At 39.4% G+C, this 24,835-nt stretch overlaps 1 protein-coding gene and 1 long non-coding RNA gene across 2 annotated transcripts in view; one reads left to right on the top strand and one right to left on the bottom strand.

Annotated features, from left to right (window-relative positions):
* Positions 1 to 305: 305 nt before the first annotated feature.
* The window catches only part of HERC5 (HECT and RLD domain containing E3 ubiquitin protein ligase 5), a 50,122-nt gene continuing 25,592 nt past the window's right edge, over positions 306 to 24,835 (top strand). The window contains exons 1-13 of the mRNA XM_050790428.1: positions 306 to 720; positions 2,519 to 2,639; positions 3,280 to 3,356; positions 5,330 to 5,551; positions 6,739 to 6,830; positions 7,062 to 7,192; positions 10,193 to 10,338; positions 11,772 to 11,848; positions 12,576 to 12,679; positions 14,029 to 14,088; positions 16,056 to 16,149; positions 19,607 to 19,796; positions 22,971 to 23,125. Of these exons, the coding sequence (XP_050646385.1) occupies positions 456 to 720; positions 2,519 to 2,639; positions 3,280 to 3,356; positions 5,330 to 5,551; positions 6,739 to 6,830; positions 7,062 to 7,192; positions 10,193 to 10,338; positions 11,772 to 11,848; positions 12,576 to 12,679; positions 14,029 to 14,088; positions 16,056 to 16,149; positions 19,607 to 19,796; positions 22,971 to 23,125 (1,734 nt within the window). The 5' untranslated portion in view covers positions 306 to 455. The remainder of the gene's footprint in view (positions 721 to 2,518; positions 2,640 to 3,279; positions 3,357 to 5,329; positions 5,552 to 6,738; positions 6,831 to 7,061; positions 7,193 to 10,192; positions 10,339 to 11,771; positions 11,849 to 12,575; positions 12,680 to 14,028; positions 14,089 to 16,055; positions 16,150 to 19,606; positions 19,797 to 22,970; positions 23,126 to 24,835) is intronic.
* LOC126954723 (uncharacterized) lies at positions 9,567 to 10,196 on the bottom strand. The gene is made up of 2 exons (XR_007725697.1): positions 9,714 to 10,196; positions 9,567 to 9,675 (listed from the first exon to the last, which is right to left on the bottom strand). It is a non-coding gene; the product is annotated as an uncharacterized LOC126954723 (long non-coding RNA).

Raw genomic sequence — 24,835 nt, 5'->3', positions numbered from 1 at the left:
CCCTCTGGAAATGCGTGTGTCAGGGTGCCTCCTAGTGGAACTGCAGCGTTTCCTCGAAAGCCATTCCGTCCAGGAGTTAAGGTGGCCGCTGCACGCCCGGGAACTTTCTCAGTCCAGCCCACCGGCCTTTACCCTAGCCAACGACCTGTTGCCTTTGGCCGCCTGCCTAGTCACATTAGTTTCCTTTTCCTTTTCGATTCCGCCCCCTAAAAACAACAACAAACATTCTGTTTCGTTTCTCATTCGAGCTGCAGGCTCCGCCCCCAAGCTGCACGTGGGGGGCGTGGCGTCCGGGCAGGGGCGCAATAGCTGAGGCTGCGGTTCCCCGACGCCACGCAGGTGGGCGCAGCTGGTTCCCGCTCTGCGGCGCGACGCACGGGGCAGTGGGCGCGCTTAGTCCTGGGACAACGCGTTCTCTCCTCTCCCCTCTGGGCCTGGGACCCCGCAAAGCGACAATGGAGCGGAGGTCGCGGAGGAAGTCGCGGCGCGACGGGCGCTCGACCGCGGGCCAGACCCCCGCGTCTCAGCCCGCGAAGTCTCCGGACGCGCAGCTCTGGCTCTTCCCCAGCGCCGCGGGCTTCTACCGCGCGCTGCTGCGGAGGGCCGAGGTGACGCGCCAAATCTGCTGTTCGCCGCGGCGCCTAGCGGTCTTGGAGCGCGGCGGGGCGGGCGTCCAGGTTCACCAGGTGCTCGCGGGGAGCGGCGGCGCCCGAACGCCGAGTGAGTGGGGCTGGTGTGTGAGGGCTGTGAGGGGCGGGCGGTCGGAGGTCCGCGCCTGAGGGAAGAGAGCCCAGAAGGCCGCAGACACGCGCCTGGCTCGGGTCGTTTCGCCGACGGCGCACCTGAGCTTTTTAATCCTGGTCCGTGTCGGGTGCGGGGTGAGCGGGATGCTGGCGACCAGCGAATCCTCCACTCAGCAAAGTGGCCGGTGCGGGGCATGCGGGCAGCATCTTCATTCTTTTAGCCAGTCTGGCTTTCTCATAGGTTTCTGTTCAAGTTTGTCCCCCCGTCCTCCGCCTGCCACATTTTCCACTAACTCGTTTTGAGAAAGTAGTCACTGCTCCAACTTTGGGAGCCATTCTCAGTGATGAGATTTTACCTTGGCCTTCAGTTGCACTTCCACGTTCTCATCGAAGTGGCGGAAATAATTGCCCACGTTCTTTAAAATTTTGCCCATCTGTGGAGTGAATAAATTGGTATCTTGCTGCGAGTTTATTTTGCGTTTAACTACTGGACGTTTGCATTCCTTTTTCAGTAAACTGCCTATTTGTCTTTGCCTGGGTTTTAAAAAATTGAGTTGTTAAATCTTTTGCTTATTTGTATGGAAGAGGTATTTGAGTATTGAATAAGAATAGCCTTTTGCCCATTGTACATGTTGTAATATTTTTCTCACTTTGCCATTTGTGGATGTTGTTTTTTATTGTGCATTTTTTTTGGGGTAGTCAATCGATTTTTTGTCTGTTAAAGAGACTTACAGATTTTATGTTAGGTTGGAAAGCTATCCACACTCCCAATATTTTTTAAAATGTACTCATCTTTATAGTAATTTTAAGGTTTTGTTTTTTTTTTAAAGTTAAAATTTTTCGTATGCTTGGAATTTAAGTACTAGGTAGGAGGGGAGCTAGATTTATTTGCTTTTCCAAATGCTTAGCCGATGTTCCAATACCATTTCTTAATACTTCCTTTTTTTCAACTGACTTGAGATGCTGAGATTCTTTAAAGGAAACCATAGGTCCGCTGGGCCATTTCTTATTACCAAACTGTTTTGGTTCCCCTAGCATTTGTAATATGGTTTGTGCTTTGAGATTTTCACATGAATAGATTCTATTTCGTTAGCATTGAAGATGAAACAAGGTCCCAAAACTATCCTAGTTTAATTTTTGTGAACAAATTAAATAAGAGTACATTTTAACTAGTGGACAGTTTAAAATCTCTTAACTTTAGAAAGGGCCAAATGTGCACTAATGCCAGTGAAAACTGTTTTCAACAGCATCCTCTTTAAAAATAGTACCCCAAACATAAACTTTCCTTTTAAGAATGTAGGCATTGGCTTCTATTGGGAACTGTTGGGAGGTGTTTATTACTGTTATTTGCTTTTTGGGAGAAAGGAATGTATTTCAGAATACACAATCTATTTGTTCTTGAAATGAGTTATGTTGTCTTAAAGTTATATTTTCTTATAGACCTTTTCATCTTTGTCATTTCAAATTTCGTTTGTCTTCACTTAATAAACAAAAACCTAAAAGCAGATATTTAATTGGATATTTTAAGGGTATGTTCCATTTACAACAAAAGTATAAATCAGTATTCTTTCTAATTAAAAAAAAATATACGTCAAGACAATTGTCATTCCTAATTTGCTTTGCCTACCAGAATTTTCTTAAGAGAAGTTCATGGTAAGTCAAAGCTTGTCTAGTTGAAATGTTTCCCAGATGTTTTAAGTGTATTATAATGAAATTAGTAATACAGTGGGTAATAATCAAAGTGATGATAGTTCCTGGTTGGATTTGCTTTGTAGAATGCATTAAGTTAGGAAAAAACATGAAGATACATTCCGTGGACCAAGGGGCAGACCACATGCTGATTCTCTCATCAGATGGAAAACCATTTGAGTATGACTACAGCATGAAACATCTAAGGTAGGGAACTTTTTTCTTTTATTAAAATTAATTTTAATCAAAAGACAATAATTTTTGTAGGAAAATGTTACCATATCTGATTGTTGTCCCCTGCTTTATATAGTAGCATCTTAAGTAAATGATAAATTCTGAACTGACCAGTAAAGTCCTTACGTCCCCCAGGGCAGGTATCGTGTGTTGTTTTGGCATTTAAAGAAAATGATTAAATAGTCTGCCTAGCCCTAAATTGGACTTTCACATTCATTAACTCATTTGATCCTCACAATAGTTCTGTAAGTTCAATTTCTGGAAATAAAAGTTTTTAACCTAGAAAAAATACACATTATCATGAAATGATTTGAGACTTTTCCCTAGTAGATTATATGAACTAGAACTCATTTTCATCTTGCATTTATTCCTGCATCATAAAATTATTGTTTGCATAGTATTTTATTATAATTATGTAATGCATGTTTTTTCTTAAACCACTAATTAAAACATGTAGTATTTAAAAAATAATTTTAGATGTACTGAATGTGATGCAATAAATTGAAAGTTTTTTCTTGAGCTTCATTTCTAATTAAATACTATTAATAGTTCTGAAATCCGTGTTGTAACTTTCATTATGGCGATTAACACAAAATGTATTTTCCTTCCTCAGGTCTGAAAGCATTTTACAAGAAAAAAAAATAATTCAGATTACATGTGGAGATTATCATTCTCTTGCACTCTCAAAAGGTATTTTTCTGTAATATTAATAGTTTTGTAGAAGTAATACATGTGTGTATATGTGGAGCCAGTAGAATGTCTATATTTCACTTGTAACAGGACGGAAATACAGTTTTAAATTTGATATAGTTCCGAATACTATTCTTAAAGCAAATACATAATGAGAGAATTCTTGGATCTGTAAAATGTTCAGGTTTCCATAATTACTATTCCTAAATTTGATATGATGTTTTTATTTTTCAAGTATGAAACAGTGAAAATTTTCTGAATAATCAAAACTGTTTTCTCTACAGCTGGTCCAGGCCTGGGGCCACCCTTTTCCAGAAACTGCTTCCCTTTTCCTAACACTCTTCCAACTTCCACTCTTCCAGCTCAGAATCCCCTTTTGTGGCCAAGCTGCAGGCCTCTGATATGTTTTAACATTGCCTTTTGAATTCAAGGATTCTCCCTAACCCTGTAATATTTCCCATTTTTCTATCGGACATTGTCATGGTGGGAAATGGAAGCAGTGAATATGAATTACTTCCTAAAGAAACTTGACTATGAGGCCAGGCTTGGTGGCTAATGCCTGTAATCCCAGCACTTTGGAAGGCTGAGGTAGGAGGATCACTTGTAGCCAGGAGTTTGAGACCAGCCTGGACAACATAGGGAGACCCCATCTTTACAAAAAACCTTAAAAATTAGCTGGGCGTGGTGGCTTGCAACTGTAGTCCCAGCTACTTGGGAGGGTAAGGCAAGAGGATCCCTTGAGCCCAGGAGTTTGAGGCTGCAGTGAGCCATGATCGTGCCACTGCACTATAGCCTGGGTAACTGAGCGAGACCCTGTCTCAAAAAAAAAAAAAAAAATGTACTGTGAATGGAATAATTAAGATAGCAGTAGGGTAATAGAAGGGAATTCGGAGTCAAGGGAATTTTTGTTAATATATAGCACAGATGTAAGCATGTTCATAAACTGAATAGAATCTGGGATTCAAGGGAAGTTAATAATTAGTGAGTATTGACCTTCATTTCAAAGCCTGTTGAGATTTGATAGTATGAACTTGTATTGGAAAAAACTGATCATTTGACTTCATTAATTCATTAACAAATATTTCATATTATCTACTGTGTTTTGATTATGAAGATGAAACACACACACCCTGCCTTTAAGAAGCCCAGGGTCTAGAGGCGTGTATGTACAAGGGATATTCAGAGTTTATTACTAGTAAATCACAGTACAGAAATAATAAAAGTTGGGGAAACAAGAAAATAAGCTGGTCATGCTCATCATTATATTCCTGGTGGTTGACAGGTGCATGAAAATTGTGTGTGAAGGAGAGGCTCTGCTTCCCACCAGATCCTGCACAGTATCTTGCAAAGAGATGCCAGTAAACCTTAATTCTCTGGTGTATTTTTTAAGACTCTATTAGATATTGTCAGCTCTATCAGATAACATCTAAGAACACTCCCTAAAAAATGTGCTCCATATATTCAGTTAATGGAAGAAGAAACTGACTCGTTCGAACAACTGTAATTTGAAATTAATTTTACAGTTGTTGATTTGGGATCTTGTAATTTCAGATGAATTTTACAGTTGTTTATTTGGGATCTTTAGGCACATGAAAGGGAGGGAGATAGAGAAAACAGTAGCTCTAGGGTTTTTCGCAGAGGTAGATTGCTTCTGTTTTTCATGGGCCCATCCTCTGAGTGTTTTACAGTAAGTATTTCTTGAATTTGATTTATAATCAAATTTATGATGTTGAAGATATTCTTTAATATGTTCAAATAGCTTCACCTTTGAGGTGAGGGATACAGAAGTGTAACTATCACTGCTAAAGAGAAGATTCTATGTTTTTCTGTCAGACATAGGGGAACTGAGAGTACCATCAGTGCAAAGGTACAATATTGTGATATTATACTATGTAGAGCATGCATCATGCTTTAGGGTAATGTCTGCTGCATTTTAAATGGAATAAAACAGCATTTGCTTTGTTTATGTCAAGGTGGTGAGCTTTTTGCCTGGGGACAGAACCTGCATGGGCAGCTTGGAGTTGGAAGGAAATTTCCCTCAACCACCACACCACAGATTGTGGAGCACCTCGCAGGAGTACCCTTGGCTCAGATTTCTGCCGGAGAAGCCCACAGCATGGCCTTATCCATGTCTGGCAACATTTATTCATGGGGAAAAAATGAATTTGGACAACTAGGCCTGGGCCACACTGAGAGTATGGAACACATTCTCAGATTCCTGTCACCAACACTTACACTTGTTAGATGAATTGAATGGACCTCCCTGTCAAATAATGGTTCAAATCTTCACTTTGATTTGCAGTACTCTTCCTGATTACCTCCCTGTCTTCAGGGCAGAATCAGTCCAAGAGGCATGGGTAGTGTGGAAGTTGTTACTGTAATTGAGACATGTTTCAGAGCTGTGTGTGAGATGGGAAAGGGCATTGAATTAGGGATGAGAACCTGGATTCTGATTCCCACTTTGTAGTTTACTAACTGCAAGCCTTGCCCAGTCACTAAACTTTTCTCTAAACCTCATTTTCTTTTTCTATAAAATGACAAGTTTGTATGAGATGACCTTTAAAGCCTTTGCACTTAAAGTCTGCTAGTGTATTATTACAAAAGAAAACTAAAATTATATTTAAGAAATCACATATCCTGATCTTATTCTATAAGGTATCAATTATGTCTGTAAACACACAAAAACACACATGAAGAAACATGTAATTTCCATTATTGAACAAAGCTGATGGTAAAATTTCTCATGATCCCAAAAAACTCATTTAGAGTTTTCAGGTGTAAGAAATTCTGCTCCTTTACCCAGCTGTGGTACTGTATGCATTTTCCTGGATCACTGGTTACTCATTTCTCTCTGACACAGTGCAATGCTCATTACACAGAATAGCCAATAAGTCAGTGTTAGAAAAATATTCAAAGGAGAGAAGAGAATAAAGCAGCCGTTAAACTACTTTGGCTGAATCTCTGAGTGCTTTGACATGAAAATAATCATGAAGAAAAGAAGAGGTAGTGTGAGGTGATGACACTAGTAGATAATTTGAAAGAAAAAGGAATTGCTATGTTCATTAAAAGTAATTCTAGATGGGTATTGGAAATATCTAATGTGCTGCAATTAAAGTGAATGAAGTCAGAATTGAGAACAGGCTTTAGGACGTGGTTTGACCCTTTCACAGGTGGGTGCCCCTAAGTGTGACCCTTTTGGCCACTGGTCCCACCTTCACCCTGAGGCATAGAACTTGATCCTAAACATGGCAACATAGAGCCTTTCTTGTCAGAATATCACGAGAACTGTTGTTGCTGGGTTGAGAAGCAGCAGTCCAGGTAACTGCAGGGTGAAACTCAGCATTTCCTTTTGGTCACTTCAGCTATTTTTTTCCTTACATAGGTAAAGATTCTCCTTCCCTTATTGAAGCACTAGACAATCAGAAAGTTGAATTTCTCGCTTGTGGTGGCTCTCACAGTGCCCTGCTCACACAGGTGGGTATACCCTTGTCTCTTTTTGGCTGTATTTTTAGAAGAACATTTTGTATGGGAAGCTAGTGTTTCCCAGGGAAGAAAGGTCATCACTTCCTACATGTAGGACTGTCCTTCTGATATTTAGGAACTTTACTTTGACAGTGCTTTTTATTAGTTATTCACTTTGCATCAGTGAATACTACTTTTTTATTTTATTTCTCTAGCATCTGATATGACATTCCCTTTCCTTAGGATGGACTGCTGTTTACTTTTGGTGCTGGGAAACATGGGCAACTTGGTCATAATTCAACACAGAATGAGCTAAGACCCTGTTTGGTGGCTGAGCTTGTTGGGAATAGAGTGACTCAGATAGCATGTGGAAGGTAAGTTGTAAAGTATCAATGAAAATTGATAAAATGAATACAGTAAACTAGATAGTAATTTAATAAAATTTCTATCAGTTTCTTTGAGATTTAAGTATCATACATTTTCAAATCAGTGAAAATGCTTAATTTATATTATTTAGATAAACGTAATACCCCTTTTACTATACATGGTTGTTTTCTTTGTTGTTGTTTTTAATGAGCAGATGCAGTTCACTTTCTGCTGTCTCCTTAGTGAAAATACCTTTGTAACTATTCAGGTGCACTTTTGTCTTTAAGAAAAATAAGTCATTGTTTATTTGGGAAAAGTAAAGTGCGAATCACAAAGGATTATTCATTAATGTAATCACCCTCTCTCACAATGCCTTGCGGCCAGCATACTTTTTAATTACCAGAGTTCTTTCACTGTAGCCTGCGCTGATCATGGTAAAGTATAAGACATAGTCAGTGATGGTTTGAGTGAAATATTCCTGAAAAGTTTAATTTTCACAGCTCTTTTTTAGAAAATAAAGGTAAAATGTCTTGCTCAGACTCCTTGGTTTATTTAAAGGTTTTTGTTTTGTTTTGTTTTGTTTTGTTTTTTTGAGGTGGAATATTGCTCTGTCGCCCAGGCTGAAGTGCAGTGATGTAAGCTCAGCTCACTGCAACCTCCACCTCCCAGGCTCAGGTGATTCTCCCACCTCAGCCTCTGGAGTAGCTAGGATTACAGACGTGCACTGCCACAACCGGCTAATTTTTTTTTTTTTTTTTTTAGACGGAGTCTCGCTCCATCGCACAGGCTGGAGTGCGGTGGCACAATCTCGGCTCACTGCAAGCTCCGCCTCCCAGGTTCACACCATTCTCTTGCCTCAGCCTCCCGAGTAGCTGGGACTACAGGTGCCTGCCACTATGCCTGGCTAATTTTTTGTATTTTTAGGAGAGACGGGGTTTCAACGTGTTAGCCAGGGTGGTCTCTATCTCCTGACCTTGTGATCCACCTGCCTTGGCCTCCCAAAGTGCTGGGATTACAGGCGTGAGCCACCGTGCCCGGCCACAACTGGCTAATTTTTGTGTTTTTAGTAGAGACGGGGTTTCACCATGTTGGCCAGGCTGGTCTTGAACTCCTGACCTCAGGTGATCTGCCTGCCTTGACCTCCCAGAGTGTTGGGATTACAGGGGTGAGCCACCATGCCACTATTTAATTTTTTGGTCATCAGATATATCAGTGCACGTCTTGCCAGGGGGATATTGGGAGTTGATGGGGTTAAAAAAAAATTCTCCCCCGTATACACTACTCTTTTGGGCAGTTTTTCCCTCACTAAACATAGAGCAAAATTCAGACTGTATTTGAATGTTGGGTTCATTTGTTAGTTTACTGAAACCATTCTTGTAAAAAACTAACATGCATACTTTCAGTCTGATTTTCTTATAATCTTGGAGTAGAATTACATAGATGGGTAATATTAAGGTAGACCAAATTATCGGAATATGAGTCTGTTCACCAAACAAACATCTCTTCAATATTGATACCTCATTCAGTATCTCTTAACCAAAGCAGTCTTATTACCTCTTTGGATTCTTCATTACATACAATCCTTTTGAGTAGCATGTGTTACAAGAGAAGGAGGCAAGTTGGAGATCTGTCTTAATGCACATCAGGGCAATACCCCTACTAACAGGACAATTCACTGGAAAGACTCGGGAACTTACTGAAAGCTATTATACTCATAGTCACATTTATTACAAGAAGAGGATACAAATTAGTACCAGTGAAAGGAAGAAACATAAGGGTAGGGTCTAGGAGGGCTCCAAATGCTGAGCTTGTGGCTGTCATCTCCCCTTGGAGGAGGTGGATGGTGTTATCTCTTCTGGCCTGATAATGTGACAGGACATACAGAATTTGCCAACCAGTCAGAGAAATTTACTCACCCAAGTTGAGAGTTGTTTTTGTTTTTTCTGGGTTTTTTTTTTTTTTTTTTTTTTTTTGGAGACAGTACAGGATGTACATAATTTGCCATTCAGTCACAGAAGTTCACCTAAGTCAAGAGTTGTTTTTTTTTGTTTGTTTGTTTGTTTGTTTGTTTTGAGACAAGGTCTCACTCTGTCACCCAGGCTGGACTGCAGTGGTGCTATCATGGCTTACTGCAGCCTTGACCTCCCAGGCTCAAGCAGTCCTCCTGCCTCAGCCTCCTGAGTAGCTGGGACCACAGGTGCGTGCCACCGTGTCCAACTAATTTTTAAATTTGTTGTAGAGATAGGGTCTCCTTATATTGGCCAGGCTGGTCTTAAACTTCTGGGCGCAAAGTATCCTACTGCCTTGGCCTCCCAAAGTGCTAGGATTACAGGCATGAGCCACCACACCCAGCCTAGATTGAGGGTTTCTATTGGGATTTTATTGCTGAGGCATGATTGGTTAAATCATTGCCAGGTAGTTGAACTTAATCTCCAGCTCTGCCCTCCTGTAGGTCTGAGGGCTTGGGAAATTCTGTGGGTTTAGAGGTTACCTCCCAGGAACTGGGCACCAGCCGGGTTTAGAGGTTACCTCCCAGGAACTGGGCACCAGCCAGACCTCTCTGGGCAAGGCAGATTCCTTGCTACACAACAGTATAGTGGAGATACAAACAAGCAAAATAGGAAATCAGTGTGGTAAAGGTCTTTGAGAAATTAAATGGGAACTCAACTGAGTCTTCCAGGATGGGAAGAGAAGGGACTCAGATGGTTTCCAAGTGGTGGTGACTCAAACTGAAGTTGAAAAATGAGCAGAGGGCAAGGGGAGGTGCTTGTTCCAACAAAGGGAACACCATTCGCCAAAGTATGACATCATGGTCTTGAGTGGCCTTTGGGTTCCACAGTCTTTTCAGGTACATGTTGATTTCTTGGTTTCCAGATGGTTTTCATCCTTTAGGAGATGTTTAGTTTCACTCTCACTGGGTAACATAGTTTTGGCAATTTACTGTATTGCTAAACACTCTCATCATTGTGGATAATTAAGGATTGACCATATGTGCTTTTATTTAATAGGTGGCACACGCTTGCCTATGTTTCTGATTTCGGAAAGGTCTTTTCCTTTGGTTCTGGAAAAGACGGACAACTGGGAAACGGTGGAACACTTGACCAGCTGATACCACTTCCTGTGAAAGTATCATCAAGTGAAGAACTCAAACTTGGTAAATTCTATAGGAACATAGGGTTTGGCATAGTATCTTTTTAGAGAAAATGATTTTTCTAACTGGGTAATGCGGCAAAGAAAGCAGTATATAACTATGAAGGGAGTTTCTCTAAATATTGGTTTCATTTTTTTACTGGTAAACAATTCAAGAGTCAGTCTGATTTATTGAGGCAAAATAATTATTCTGTATTACTCCTTCAGATTAGGATTAATGTGAATTTAAATGATAAAATAGACAATGGATTCAGAGGCATATGCAGCTCTCATTCCAGTTTGCAAGAGACTTAACTAATTCTGTGGTGGCTGGTTGCCCTGGTTAAGTTGATCCACAGTCATATAAAACCCTCAGAATAATGAGCAATCAACATATACCTGGCACTGAACTGCACTCAGCACTTACTTGTGTTATCTCACCAATCCTTGTAACGGTTCTGGGAGGTGTATTCTGCCACTTCTGTTTTATTGGAGGATAAAGAGACTTGGAGAGAAAAGGGTTAGCCACTTACTCATGGCCAGTAAGTGGTTTGTCTGGAGTTGAACCGGTGCCCTTTATGACCTCAGTCTGAGCTCTGAAACACTCCACTATAGAAGCACCTTGGAGCATTTCTGTTACTTGTTTCTGAAAGCTTAGTGGTGACCTCAAGTGACAAAATTTACTCATTTCTTGTGGGAAAACGAACAGTAGAGTTATTTTCTTAAGCAGCATGTATTATCTTTGATTCCTTATAACCAGTTACATGGGCTTAAAGTACTTATATTCTTTATAGCCAGCGTCATTGGTTAAATCTTGAAAACATGGTTTTTAGTAATGGGAGTTGGGCCGGGTGCAGTGGCTCACGCCTGTAATCCCAGCACTTTGGGAGGCCGAGGCGGGTGGATCATGAGGTCAGGAGATTGAGACCATCCTGGCGAACACGGCGAAACCCCGTCTCTACTGAAAATTAAAAAAAATTAGCCAGGCGTGGTGGCGGGCGCTTCTCCCCAGTAGTCCCAGCTTCTAGGGAGGCCGAGGCAGGAGAATGGCATGAACTCGCAAGGCAGCGGAGCTTGCAGTGAGCAGAGATCGCACCACTGCACTCCAGCCTGGGCAACAGCAAGACTCCATCTCAAAAAAAAAAAAAAAAAAAAAAAAAGGTAATGGGAGTTGAATTAAACTGATAGCATTTAGCTAATCAAATATTTGCATTTTATATATAAATATTTATATTATGTATATTAAACTGATGTCACATGTCCACCTTGTGAATTACGTATGTTTGCCACCTAGACTTTACTCCAAAGTATATGTATTTCAGCTTCTTAATTGGTGGAGGATGTATTTTGTCTATTAAGATGACTACGTTTAAGAAGAATTTGAAGTTATTTAAATTGAACATGCCTGTTTGTGCCAAATGACTTTCTAACACTCTTACTTTTTGTGCATCCTTTCAGAAAGCCATACCTCAGAAAAGGAGTTAATAATGATTGCTGGAGGGAATCAAAGCATTTTGCTCTGGATAAAGAAAGAGGTAAAAATAGATCTCCAGGTGTTCTATAACCTGGTATTTTAAGCAAAACTAAGGGTTCTAGTATCCAAGTTTGGTGAATTCCAAAATCATCGGTTTACTAGGCTGACTTTTTGGGGGATAGCTGGACATTACTGATCCTTTATTATCTAAACTACATCAGTATTTTCCCACAAAAATCAGCAAATTTTTCTCTGGTGAATGTCTAATCAATGTGATTTCCAAAGACTCTACTTACCTTTTGGGGGCTGCTTGCCAATGATGTTTTGTCGGTATCCTGGCAAACAACAGAGTGGCAGATTCTAAAAATGACTTTGCAGGCCAGTACTCCCCAAGGTTCATGGGCTTGCAAATAAAATGTCCGTAACTTCCCTGCCCTACTTCACCAAGTGAAATTGAGTTCCTCACACTTCTGCACACAGAGCTTTCAGGATCTTCCCTTCCTTTCAAGGCTGTCTGATGTTCAGTTTAATTTGATTGTATTTGTATAAAGTGCTGAGTGTTGAGGCCCTCAGAGAAATTTACTTTCAGTCTAAGCCCCTTTGGACAAGAAAGTGGCAACCAGGCAAATGATTGATTACTTATTGGTTGAGTATCACTTCGTGATTGTCCCAGGGCTGTATTACCCATATTTAAAAGTCAGTTTTACCCTCTAGAGTGTACCTAAGAGTTGAGTACCTATCTCTGATGTGTCTAAATTATTGTATTTTACTTTCCTGTTTGTTTACAGAATTCCTATGTTAATCTGAAGAGGACAATTCCTACACTGAATGAAGGGACTGTAAAGAGATGGATTGCTGATGTGGAGACGAAACGGTGGCATAGCACAAAAAGGTACATCCCACAGTCTGACTGTCTGCTTATATAACACTCTCAAGTATCATTTCCCAAACTGGTTCTGCACAGCAGTATAAGATTTTGTAGTCAGGGTTTTCCAGCGAAACAAACTAATAGGATATGTGTGTATTTCCGTCTCTATCTCTGTCTCTATCATGTCTGTCTTTCCATCTATCCATCTATGGAGGGGAGAGAGAGAGAGATTATTTTAAGGAATTGTCTCGTGAGATCGTAGGGGCTGGCAAGTTCAGAATCTGTAGGGCAGGCCAGCAGGCTGGAGACTTGGGGAAAAGTTGATGTTGCAACTCAAGTCTGAAGGCAATCTAAAAGCAGAATTTCCTCTTCTTTGGGTGACCTCAGCCTTTTCTCTTAAGGCCTTCAACTGGATGAGGCTCACTAACATTATGGAAGGTGCTTTCTTTTTATTCACTTGTTCAAGTGCTTTACTCAGTTTACTGTTTTAAATGTTAATCTTGTCTAAAAAAATATTTTCATAGAAACATCCAGAATAATATTTGACCAAATATCTTGGTACCATGGCCTAGCCCAGTTGACATATAAAACTAACTATCACAACTAGCATGTAAGCTCCATGAGGACAGCTTTCTTTACTGCAGGGCTTCTCCAGGCCTCTGTTTATGTATATTGTGACTCTCTGGCCAGAAAATACAGTCTATAGTGTTCCCCAGTCCCATTCGATAGTGGAACCATTAGTTTGTGTTCCTGTTATTCTTAGCCAAACAATTTGTACCATTCTTCTCTAAACCATAGAACTCCTACAGTCTTATAGAACTCCTGCCTATTCTTACAAACATCATCTTTTAGAAATATTTTAAAGTATGACTTTCTAATTCTGGAAAATCATTGTACAAAATGGTTGCACAAAATAATTGCATCATAATTTGCAAGCATAAATAATTAAGAACTGTACAACTACTGCTAAGATGAAACTCAGCATACTTCTTCCCCCATTTAATTTCTGGTAATTTATTTTGTTTCTACTTCAATGGAATAGAAATAAATAGGACTTGCATAGTTGGTGGGGTGGGAGTATTTTGTTTGTTCAAGAAAGTTCTGACCATAAATCAAGCCTTTCCTCTTTATTTGAGGCTTCTCTTAGTATGTATAAACTTTTTTATTTCCCATGTTTGCCACTGAAATTTTGAGATTTACCAAACAGAATGGACTTTTGGAAGCCAAGATAATATGTGTACAGATAGGAGACAAATGGAGAGGTTAGAAGGATTGTTATAAGATGTTGTATTTATCATGTTTCATGCTATAAAGAGGCTGTGTGTATGTATACCATGTGATTTGGTTTAACCAGTGTCTTATTACTAATACAGGGAAATCCAAGAGATATTTTCATCTCCTGCTTGTCTAACTGGAAGTTTTTTAAGGAAAAGGTAATATATGTAATAAATTAATTGTATTAAATTGTATTAAGAGTACCATGAAAGAGGATAAAAAATGATTGGAGGGTAAAATAATTAGCTGTGTGTTCATCCCTTTTTAAAAATTGTTTTTTAACAAAAGTAAATATATGCGTGCTGTAGAAAATGTCAAAAATACATACAATAAAAAGAAAGTGAAAATCTTCCATAATCCATCACATAAGAGTAATAGCTAGCACTTATGTATATTTTTTCATGCAAATGTATTCTTTTACAAAAAATGAGATCATACTGGTTTTTTGTTTTTGTTTTTTGAGACAGGGTGTTACCCTGTCGTTGCCCATGCTGGAATGCAGTTGTGTGATCTTGGCTCATTGTAACCTTCGCCTCCCAGGCTGTAGCAATCCTCCCACCTCAGCCTGAGTAGCTGGGGCTTCAGACATATGGCACTACACACAGCTAATTTTTTTTATTTTTTTGTAGAGCCAGAGTTTTACCATGTTGGCCAGGCTGGTTTCGAACTCCTGAACTCAGGCAATTTACCAGCCTTGGCCTCCCCAAGTGCTGGGATTTCAGGCGTAAGCCACCATGCCCAGCTGGATCACATTGTTTATACGTTGTTTTATACTTAATGTTTGCCCATTTTACATTTTGTTCTATCTTTTTTGGTATACATATATATGTGTGTGTGTGTGTGTGTGTATATATATATGTATTTTTTTTTTTTTTTGAGACAAGGTCTCCTGGAGTTACAGCATCATGGTTCTTGGGCTCAAGCATCATCAAACTCTTGGGCTCAAGCAATACTCCCACCTTAGCCTTCCACGTAGCTGGGACTACAGGCATGTGCCACCATCTCCTGCTAATTTTTTAACTTTTGTAAAGACAGCAGCTTTGCTATGTTGCCCAGGCTGGTCTTGAACTCCTGGCCTCAAGCAGTCCTCCCACCTCAGCCTCCCAGTGTTGAGATTATAGGTGTGAGCTACCACACGCAGCCGGTAACATAATTTTAATGGCCTCATGACCTTCCATTAGAAGGTCTTCCATGAGAAGATACTTAAACATTTCATTAATGACTTTATATTGAAGTACTAAGAAATTATTGGTCAGAAGCTCCCTCTTTTGGTTCCCACTTTTCAGTCCATTTAACTGGAAAAAATGGATGTATTTTTTAGAAATGGGAAAAACCTTTATCTTTTTCCTGTGGAGCTCCTTCCGTCCGTCCGTCCGTCCGTCCGTCCTTCCTTCCTTCCTTCCTTCCTTCCTTCCTTCCTTCCTTCCTTCCTTCCTTCCTTCCTTCCTTCCTTCCTTCCTTCCTTCCTTCCTTCCTTCCTGTGGTTGGTCCTTCCTTCCTGTGGTTGGTCCTTCCTTCGTTCCTTCGAAAAACATTTATCTTTTTTCTATGGCCCACCCTTCGTCCCTCCCTCCCTTCCTTTCCTTTCCTTTCCTTCCTTCCTTCCTTCCTTCCTTCCTTCCTTCCTTCCTTCCTTCCTTCCTTTCCTTCCTTTCCTTCCTTTCCTTCCTTTCCTTCCTTTCCTTCCTTTCCTTCCTTTCCTTCCTTTCCTTCCTTTCCTTCCTTTCCTTCCTTTCTGAGGCAGGGTCTCGCTCTGTCACCCAGGTTGGAGTACAGTGGCATGTTCACAACTCACTGCAGCCTTGACCTCTCAAGCTCAAGCAATTCTCCTGTCTCAGCCTCCCTCTGTGGCTATTTTTTTTAAACTGAGAAATATTTATTTTTTTAATCTATTACAGATAAGACAGCATCTGAGTTAAAGTCTTATGGTATATATAGTTAAAGCAGCCTTGATTTTTTTTGGTATTTTAGAAAAAATCATGTTGTTTACTACATTGCATTTGTATTTAGACAATTATAGTTATACATGAGAAAAAATGTAATTTTGTTGAAATGGGGCAAGCTCTGGAAGAAACTTTGCATCTAGGGAGATAATCTAACAAGATACTTAATTTATCTTCTACAGAAGAACTACAGAAATGATGCCTGTTTATTTGGACTTAAATAAAGCAAGAAACATCTTCAAGGAGTTAACCCAAAAGGACTGGATTACTAACATGGTATCTTCAGATTGTTATGTGGAGAAAGAAAATAGACCTTATAAGAAAATATTTCTTATAAGAACTCAAAATTTCAGAAGAAATGTTTTGCGTTAAGGGATTCTCCGAGACCTTGTAGCATATTCAGATTAAGTTAAACTCAGATAACAATTAGGAGTTTGCCCTTTTAGGGTGAAATAATTGGCATAGTAGTCACACAGGTTACAAATATTCTAAATAATGTGTCTGTACACAAACACACATGCACATATATGCATACACATTCCTAGAGGGAGGGAAGTTTTTCAACTCAGGGCTTTAGGAAGATGATTAAGGATTTGTTGAGATTGGCACACTAGAATAAGAACATTTTATGTGCAATCCTTTTAAGCGTAAATGTAGAAATAACATTTTTTCTGATATGAATATCCTTCTCACCAGGGACTGCCTGGATTCTTTGTTTTTTTTTTTTTCCATTCCACTTTTCTGTAGATTCTAGAATGTTCTTGTTCTTTATGGGATGATTGCTTCCTGTTTCAGCACTGTTAGTACTATCTTTAGGTTTTTTTTCTTGCAGGTGCTCCGAACATGCTTCCTTTATTTTTATTTTTATTTTTTTGGAGATGGAGTCTCGCTCTGTCGCCCACACTGGAGTGCAGTGGCACAAACTCGGCTCACTGCATGCTTCCTTTATTAATTTAGTTTTTCTTAATGTAGTCTTTATTATTTCCCTGTTTTTTTGTACTGGTTGATATAGGGATACTACTTTCTGTTCTTTTCTCCATTTTTTTCTCTCTGGGTCTCACTGTAGTTCCTTCTTTTGTTCTCTCTCCTTCCCTCCTCCCTTCCTTCCTCTAGCCTCCCCCACATTTTTTAGTCTCTCTCTGTGTTTATATCCCTCTTCTCTTTCCCTCTCAGTCTTTGCTGTCTCACCCTTCCTCCTTTCAGCTCTGGCAGTTGCTCTGTCTGCCACAACTAGCGTTCTCTATTTCAGCTGCAGGTTTTCTCATGCGTTCCTTTCTTTCAAGGGAAAATGGAAAGTTCAGTTGTCTTAACTTTGGCAGAACCACAGCCCCACTGGGGGTCTGAGGTGAAATGGTTCCCTAATTATGTACCTTTATTGGGACTCTGCAACACTTAGTGCTGCCTGTGTCAACAACCCAGAAACTCTGTGGACTATTTCATCAACGTTTGTTAGTGCTCATTTTCTTTTGTTTTTTAAAATCCTCCTGTGGAGGCCAGTTTAACTTTCTGTAAGATTCTGAGTCATTGCTACTAAATCCAACCATGGAAAGATTACCAAAAATAGAAGCCCGTTTGTGCATCTGTGAAGGAAAGGGATTGGATCAGTTCATCATTAAAGGCTCCGCCTGTTTACTAATTATACCTTGATTGTGCCACAGAAAGAACATATGGTATGTAAATGAAATAATCATGGGGCACCCTTGACCTCCATTGTTTCAGAATAAGATGATTGGATTAGAAGACCTGTAAATGTTTCTTTCTATCTTGAGGTTCTGTGATATGGACTCTCAGACCTTTGGCATGTGTTCATTTATTCAGCAAACATTTGAACACTTACTATGTGCTGGGCACTGTAATGATGACTCTTGATGAAGAATGAAAGAGATATACTCCCTGTCGTTTAGAAGCTCATAGTGTAGTAAGGGAGACAGATAAATACATGCATACGTTAGTGCAAAGACCTGGTGTGTTTTACACTTCACTATCTTCACTAGTGCCTAGCTTAGAATGTAGCCTGTGCACAATATTTTTGGATGAATTGAGTCATTATTAGGGCAGTGAATGGTTAGCTCTATTTACTCAAAAAGTTGCCCAGAGGAATTAAGATCTTACCAGGTGCTCACGTGGAAGGGCATTTGAGGCAGCTAGAAAAGCATATGCCAGAGCACAGTGTGTCAGACAGTAGGACTGGCTTGAGGGTATCACAGTCATTCTAAGGATTTGGAGTAGGTGAGGAGGCTTGAGGTTGTGTCTGATGATGAGCAAGGAGGTAGAATGCGTGTGTACTAATAAGATGTTGAAATAGAGTTGTCAGGTATACTAACTCCAAAGACTGAATCTCACTGTGGGAGTCCAATATAATGTTTTAATATAAAAATAGGTAATTACAACAATGTGTACATTTACAGATATCATTTAGCCACTCTCTCATAATATAACGATTAAGAATTTGGGCTTTGGAGTCAGAAAGATCTAGAGAAATTCCCACTTAGCTGTGTGACTTTGAGCAAGTTACTTAATTTCTCTGAATCACAGATGAAGTAAAATGGGATTAATATCATCTATGTTAGGGAGAAACTATAAGGGTTAAATGACCTAATTAATATATGTACATCACTTAGCACAATAATTGACAAGTAGTAAGTATTCATAAATACTAGCTTATCTTCATATTGGGATTTTAAACAAATCATTACTATGATCTAAGCACACATAACAAAAAATCAGAATTCCATTCCATTTTTTCCTAAACAATTGCATTCTGAATTGAGGAAACCATAAGGAAATTGGAGGGGCTAGAAATTAGAGTCTGTGGTAGAGACAGTTGCTCTTACGGAAGATAATGAGAATCATGTTAAATTTTGTTCTTGAAATTGTTGGATTTTGTCTTTTTTTTTTTTTTGCTTTGTTTTGTTTTTCTGCTTTTTGGGGTTCTGATGCATTTTTACTCTTGAAAAAAACCCAAGGTGTGATAGTGTAAACCAGAGGGTAGAATATGGTACTTATGATTGAGAAGGCTGTTTATTAGTTCTGAATCCATTGTTCATTCAGTGTAATTTGTGCACATGTGATTTTTTTTGTCTTTCTTTCTTTCTTTCTTTCTTTCTTTCTTTCTTTCTTTCTTTCTTTCTTTCTTTCTTTCTTTCTTTCTTTCTTTTTTTTTTTTTCTTTTCTTTTTTTTTTTCTTTTCTTTTCTTTTCTTTCTTTTCTTTCTTTCCTTTCTTTCTTTTGAGACGGAGTCTTGCTCTGTGCCTGGAGTGCAGTGAAACAATCTCGGCTCACTGCAACCTCCGCCTCCCAGGTTCAAGCGATTCTCCTGCCTCAGCCTCCCAAGTAGCTGGTACTACAGGCATGCGCCATCACGCCCAGCTAAATTTCGTATTTTAAGTAGAGACAGGGTTTCACCATGTTGACCAGGATGGTCTCGATCTCCTGACCTTGTGATCCGCCCTCCTCGGCCTCCCAAAGTGCTGGGATTACAGGTGTGCTTGATCTTCTTCATGCACCCCAATAATTGAATGGAGAGAATACTTATTGTATATTCCAAATACCTCCAATATTTTGGAGGCTAGGTGAGAAGGGATGTAAACAGGGGTTTTAGAAAAACTAAATGATTATTCTCATTTAGTAGTAGAATGACATTCCAGCCTCTTCACCTTGTTTTATTACCATCAGTTGCACCCTGCTTCTACTGAGTTTTGAATGCCTTTTCCCTGTTCCTTTCTGACCACAGGTAACCACCTGCCTCAAAGATAATCTGCTCAAAAGACTTCCATTTCATTCTCCACACCAAGAAGCTTTAGAAGTTTTCTTCCTTCTCCCAGAATGTCCTGTGATGCATCTTTCTAACAACTGGGAGAGCCTTGTGGTTCCATTTGCAAAGGTTGTTTGTAAAATGAGTGACCCGTCTTCACTGGTTCTGGGTAAGATTGATCATTTGAAGATACTTTACCTCAGTGGAAAGATATGTCTAGTAAAGTTACGGCAAAACTTAGATAATTATAAATGTATTCATTTTTTTTGTTCGTATTGTTAGCATACTCTAAAGATACTGTAACAATACCACAGTCATCTAAAATAGATTATTCTAGTACTTAGTTTCCTTGGATACACACATGGCTTTGTCATGATTTCCTTAGTTTCCAACTTTTCACTGTGAAAAATTTCACAAACAGAGAAGATGAAAGAATAGTATAGTATACCACAGGCAATAAGTAGTACACCTTGCTGGAGTGCAGTGGTGCAATCATAGCTCACTGTAATCTTAAACCCCTGGGCTCAAGCGACCAGGATGTTGAATTCTAAACTTGTAATAGTAATTGTATTTATTCACTGAAAAGTTTATTACAAGTGTGCTTTTGTAATTATGATATATACTGAATACCCATGTACCCTCTACTGTAGAGTCAGCAATAATAAATATGTTGCCATGTGTGCTTTCTGTTTATGTAAAGATTACATTTTATTTTTACTGAACTATTTGAAAATAAGTTGAAGACACAAGATTTCACTCATAATATTTCATCATTCATCTAAGAACATGGAATCTGGCTGGGACCGGTGACTCATGCCTGTAATCTCAGCACTTTGGGAGGCTGAGGCAGGCAGATCACCTGAGGTCAGAAGTTCAAGACTAGCCTGGCCAACATGGCAAAACCGCAACTCTACTAAAAATACAAAAATTAGCCGGGCTTGGTGGTGCATGCCTGTAATCCCAGCTACTCGGGAGGCTGAGGCAGGAGAATTGCTTGACCTGAGAGGCAGAGGTTGCCTTGAGCTGAGATCGCCCCATTGCACTCCAGCCTGGGCGACAGAGTGAGACTGTGTCCCCCCAAAAAAGAACATGGAATTTTATATTACCCTGGCATCATTATCATATCTAAGAAAATTAGTCATAATTTTATAATATTATCCAATATCTAGGTCATATTCAAACTTCTCCTTTTCCCAAAAAAAGTATTTACAGCTTTTTTTTTCTTTTTAAATCTCATTTGAGGCCAGGAGTTGGAGGCCAGCCTGGCCAACATGGTGAAACCCCATCTCTACTAAAAATACAACCAATCAAAAGAAAGGAAAAGAAAAAGGAAGGAAGGAAGGAAGGAAAGGGAAGCAGAGTGGAGGGGAGGGGAGGGGAGGGAGAGGGAAGGGGAAGAGGAAAGGGAAGGGGAAGGGAGAGGGGGAAGGGGGAGGAAAGGGAAGGGAAAGGGAAGGGAAGGGGAAGGGAGAAGAAAGGGGAAGGGAAGGGGAAGGTGAGGGAAGGAGAAGGGGAAGGAAAGGGGGATGGGAGAGGGGAAGGGAAGGAGAAGGGGAAGAGAAGGGAAGGAGGAGGGAGCGAAGGAAGGAATGAAGGAGGAAGGAATGAAGGAGGAAGGAAAGATGAATCCTGGTCAGCTGTCTTGTAGACTGTCCCACATCCAGACAGTCTGACTGTTTCATCCTATCCCTGTATTTCCAGTACACTGCAAGTAAGTTCTAGGGGCATGAATAGATTTAATGGGATTTTTGACATGCGTAGCATATTCAGCTCAAGGAAGTCCATTCTTTATGTTTTATTAAAACTGAGTAACATGATAAGTGATGAAAAGCTACTTTAAAATGGTTTTTGTTTTTTAAAATGCTGAAATATGTTTTCTAAGAGTTAAAAATCTCAGACTGGGAGCACAAAAAGAAAATTATGCAATCACGAACAATTTTTAATTTTTAACGCATTATACTGTTTCATCTCAGCAAAAATGTGATTAATTTTGCTCATATTTTTTCACAAATTAATTACATCAAATTTGTAGTTCTATTAACTGTAAAGGAACTTTTCCAGGATGTTAAATTATTAGTAGTATTTTTTAGTAGAGACAGGGGCTCACTCTGTCACCTTGCTGGAGTACAGTGGTACAATTGTAGCTCACTGTAATCTTGAACTCCTGGGCTCAAGCGACCAGAAAGTTAAATTCTAAACTTGTAATAGTAATTGTATTTATTCAGTGAAAAGTTTATTACAAGTGTGCTTTTGTAATTATGATATATACTCAAATATTTTGTTACGTGTTTCAGAAAATATTGGCTACTTTTTTCCTTCAAGAATCTAAGTAAAATACATGATAATTATATTTACCTTCCTTCTAAAGGTCAAATATGCAGAGATAGATAATAAAATAGTGGTTACTAGTGGATGGGGTGGAAAGGAAATGTGGAGATGTAGTTCAAAGGACACAAAGAAGCAGATGTGTAGGATCAAGCTTAGAGATCTACTAGACAAGACGACAGGAGGACTATAGTTAATAACATTGTATTAGGGATTTTATTGTTGTTAAATAAGTAGATGTTAGCTGTTCTTGTTATAAAAAGAAAATTTTTTTTTTGAGATGGGGTCTTACTCTGTCACCCAGGTTGGAGTTCTCTGGCACAATCTCAGCTCACTGCAGCCTCCACCTCCCAGTCTGAAGTGATTCTCCCACCTCAGCCTCCCGAGTAGCTCCCGAGTAGCCTCCCGAGGTGGCACAGATACGTGCCACCATGCCCAGCTAATATTTGGTATTTTGGGTAGAGACCGAGTTTCTCTATGTTGCCCAGGCTGGCCTCGAACTGCTGAGCTCAGACAATCCACCTGCCTCAGCCTCCCAAAGTGCTGGGATTGCAGGTGTGAGCCACCATGCCTGGCCTGCAAAAAAATGTTAATTTGCTTCACTATAGTAACAATTTTACTATTTATATGTATCCCATTACATTTTGTAGACCTCAAATATATACAATAAGCTGGTGAGGTGGCTCACGCCTATAATCCCAGCACTTTGGGAGGCAGAGGTGGGAGGATCACCTGAGGTCAGGAGTTCAAGACCAGCCTGGCCAACATGGTGAAACCTTGTCTCTATAAAAATACAAAAATTATCCAGGCATGGTGGTAGGCGCCTGTAATTCCAGCCACTCAGGAGGGTGAGGCAGAAGAATTGCTTGAACCTGGGAGGCAGAGGTTGTAGTGAGCTGAGATTGTGCCACTACACTCCAGCCTGGGCCACAGGGCGAGACTCCATCTCAAACAAACAAACAAAAAAACCACAATAAAACTCATTTTTAAAACAATTTGCTTTCCTTGTATTCCTCAGAAGAGTATTGGGCAACTCTGCAAGAATCCACTTTCAGCAAACTGGTCCAGATGTTTAAAACAGCTGTCGTATGCCAGTTGGATTACTGGGATGAAAGTGCTGAGGAGAATGGTAATGTTCAAGCTCTCCTAGAAATGTTGAAGAAGCTGCACAGGGTAAGAGTTCCTTTAGAAACCTCTGTGTTTTTATCTAGCAGTAAAAATTCCCTTGCTTTCAGCTGGCTTGAATCTTAAGCAGACTCCTGTGAGACATATGAAGTTTATATTGCTATTTTTTTAAATGTTGTTTTTTGTAAATTACATCATACATATAAAGGAATATATATATATAAAAACCTATTTAGAATTCAAAGAAAAATAATAAAATAAACATTAGTGTCCTTACTACCCATGTTAAAAAAAATACAACATTTCCAGTACTTTAGAAATACCTGTGTACTTTAGAAATACCTGTGTACCCTTCATGGATTGCAACCCCTCCATCTCGCAGAGATAGTCATGATCCTGGATTTTGGGATAATCATTCTCTTGCTCTTACTGTTTTAGAACTATATGTATGTATTTATAGACACTATGATGTTTAATTTTGGTATTTTCAAAATTTATGTCAATGGAATACATGCTTCTTACGCTCAGTGTTGTTTTATAGATTCGTCCAGATTAATGCTTATGGCTGTATTTCATTCATTTTCACTCTGCAGTATAGTTCATTGTATGAATATACCATACTTTGCTTATCCATTCCAATATTGACAAATGTATATGCTATTTGCAATTCTTGTGGGTTTTTTTTTTTTTTTTTGGTCTTGTTGGGAGTTCCTCTATGAGAAAACATTGCTGCTATAATACATTTTTGCTCATATCTCTTGGTGTTATTGTGTCAAGAGTTGGTTCTGGTTTTCATACCTAGTTCTAGAATTGATAAGCTATGGATATGTGTGTGTTGCTCTTTCCTGGTAGTGACAAACTCTTCTAAAGCAGTTGGACCAATTTAAATTCTCTCCAGGAGATGATGAGAATTCCCGTTGCTCCATTTTGAAAATATTTTTGATACAAAATGATACCAAATTATGGTTTTAATTGTATTTCCCTGGTTCAGATGCGCTAGAGCATATTTTCATGTTTATAATTGCAGTATTTGTTTCCTCTTCTGTGAAATGCCTGTCCTTGACTTTTGTTCATTTAAATGATGTTTGACTTTTTCTTACTGATTATAGAGTTCTTTTATTTTGGATACTACTCCTTTGTCAATGGTATGTGTTGCAAATATGGTATAAACTCACATTCTTAATTTTATTGTAGATAAATTTGTCAATCCATTTCTTTTTACTCCTTGTGTCTTGTTTTAAACTTCTTTTTTCCCGTAAAGGATTTCGATTTGTTCGAGACAGGTTCTCCCTCTGTCATCCAGGCTAGAATGCAGTGGCTTAATCTCAGCTCACTGCAACCTCTGCCTCCCAGGCTCCTGTGATCCTCCCACTTCAGCCTCCAAAGTAGCTTGGACTACATGTGCAAGCCACCATGCCTTGCTAATTTTTGTATTTTTTGTAGAGATGGGGTTTCACCATGTAGCCCAGGCTGGTCTCGAACTCCTGAGCTCAAATGATTCACCCACCTCAGTCTCCCAAAGTCCTGGTATTACAGGTAAGATCCACTGTGCCCGGCCAATATTTGACTTTTTCTTACTGCTTATAAGAATTATATTTTGGATACTACTTCTTTGTCAGTGATATGTGTTGCAAATGGTGTATCCCAGTTATAGTTTGTCTTTTGCTTTTATGGTGTTTTTTGGCAAACTCACATTCTTAATTTTAATGTAGATAAATTTGTCCGTCCATTTCTTTATATAATTTTACTCCTTGTGTC

This window comes from Macaca thibetana, chromosome 5 (assembly GCF_024542745.1).
Source record: "Macaca thibetana thibetana isolate TM-01 chromosome 5, ASM2454274v1, whole genome shotgun sequence".
In the NCBI taxonomy this organism is placed as follows: domain Eukaryota; kingdom Metazoa; phylum Chordata; class Mammalia; order Primates; family Cercopithecidae; genus Macaca; species Macaca thibetana.
This window is presented reverse-complemented; position numbering and strand designations above follow the sequence as displayed.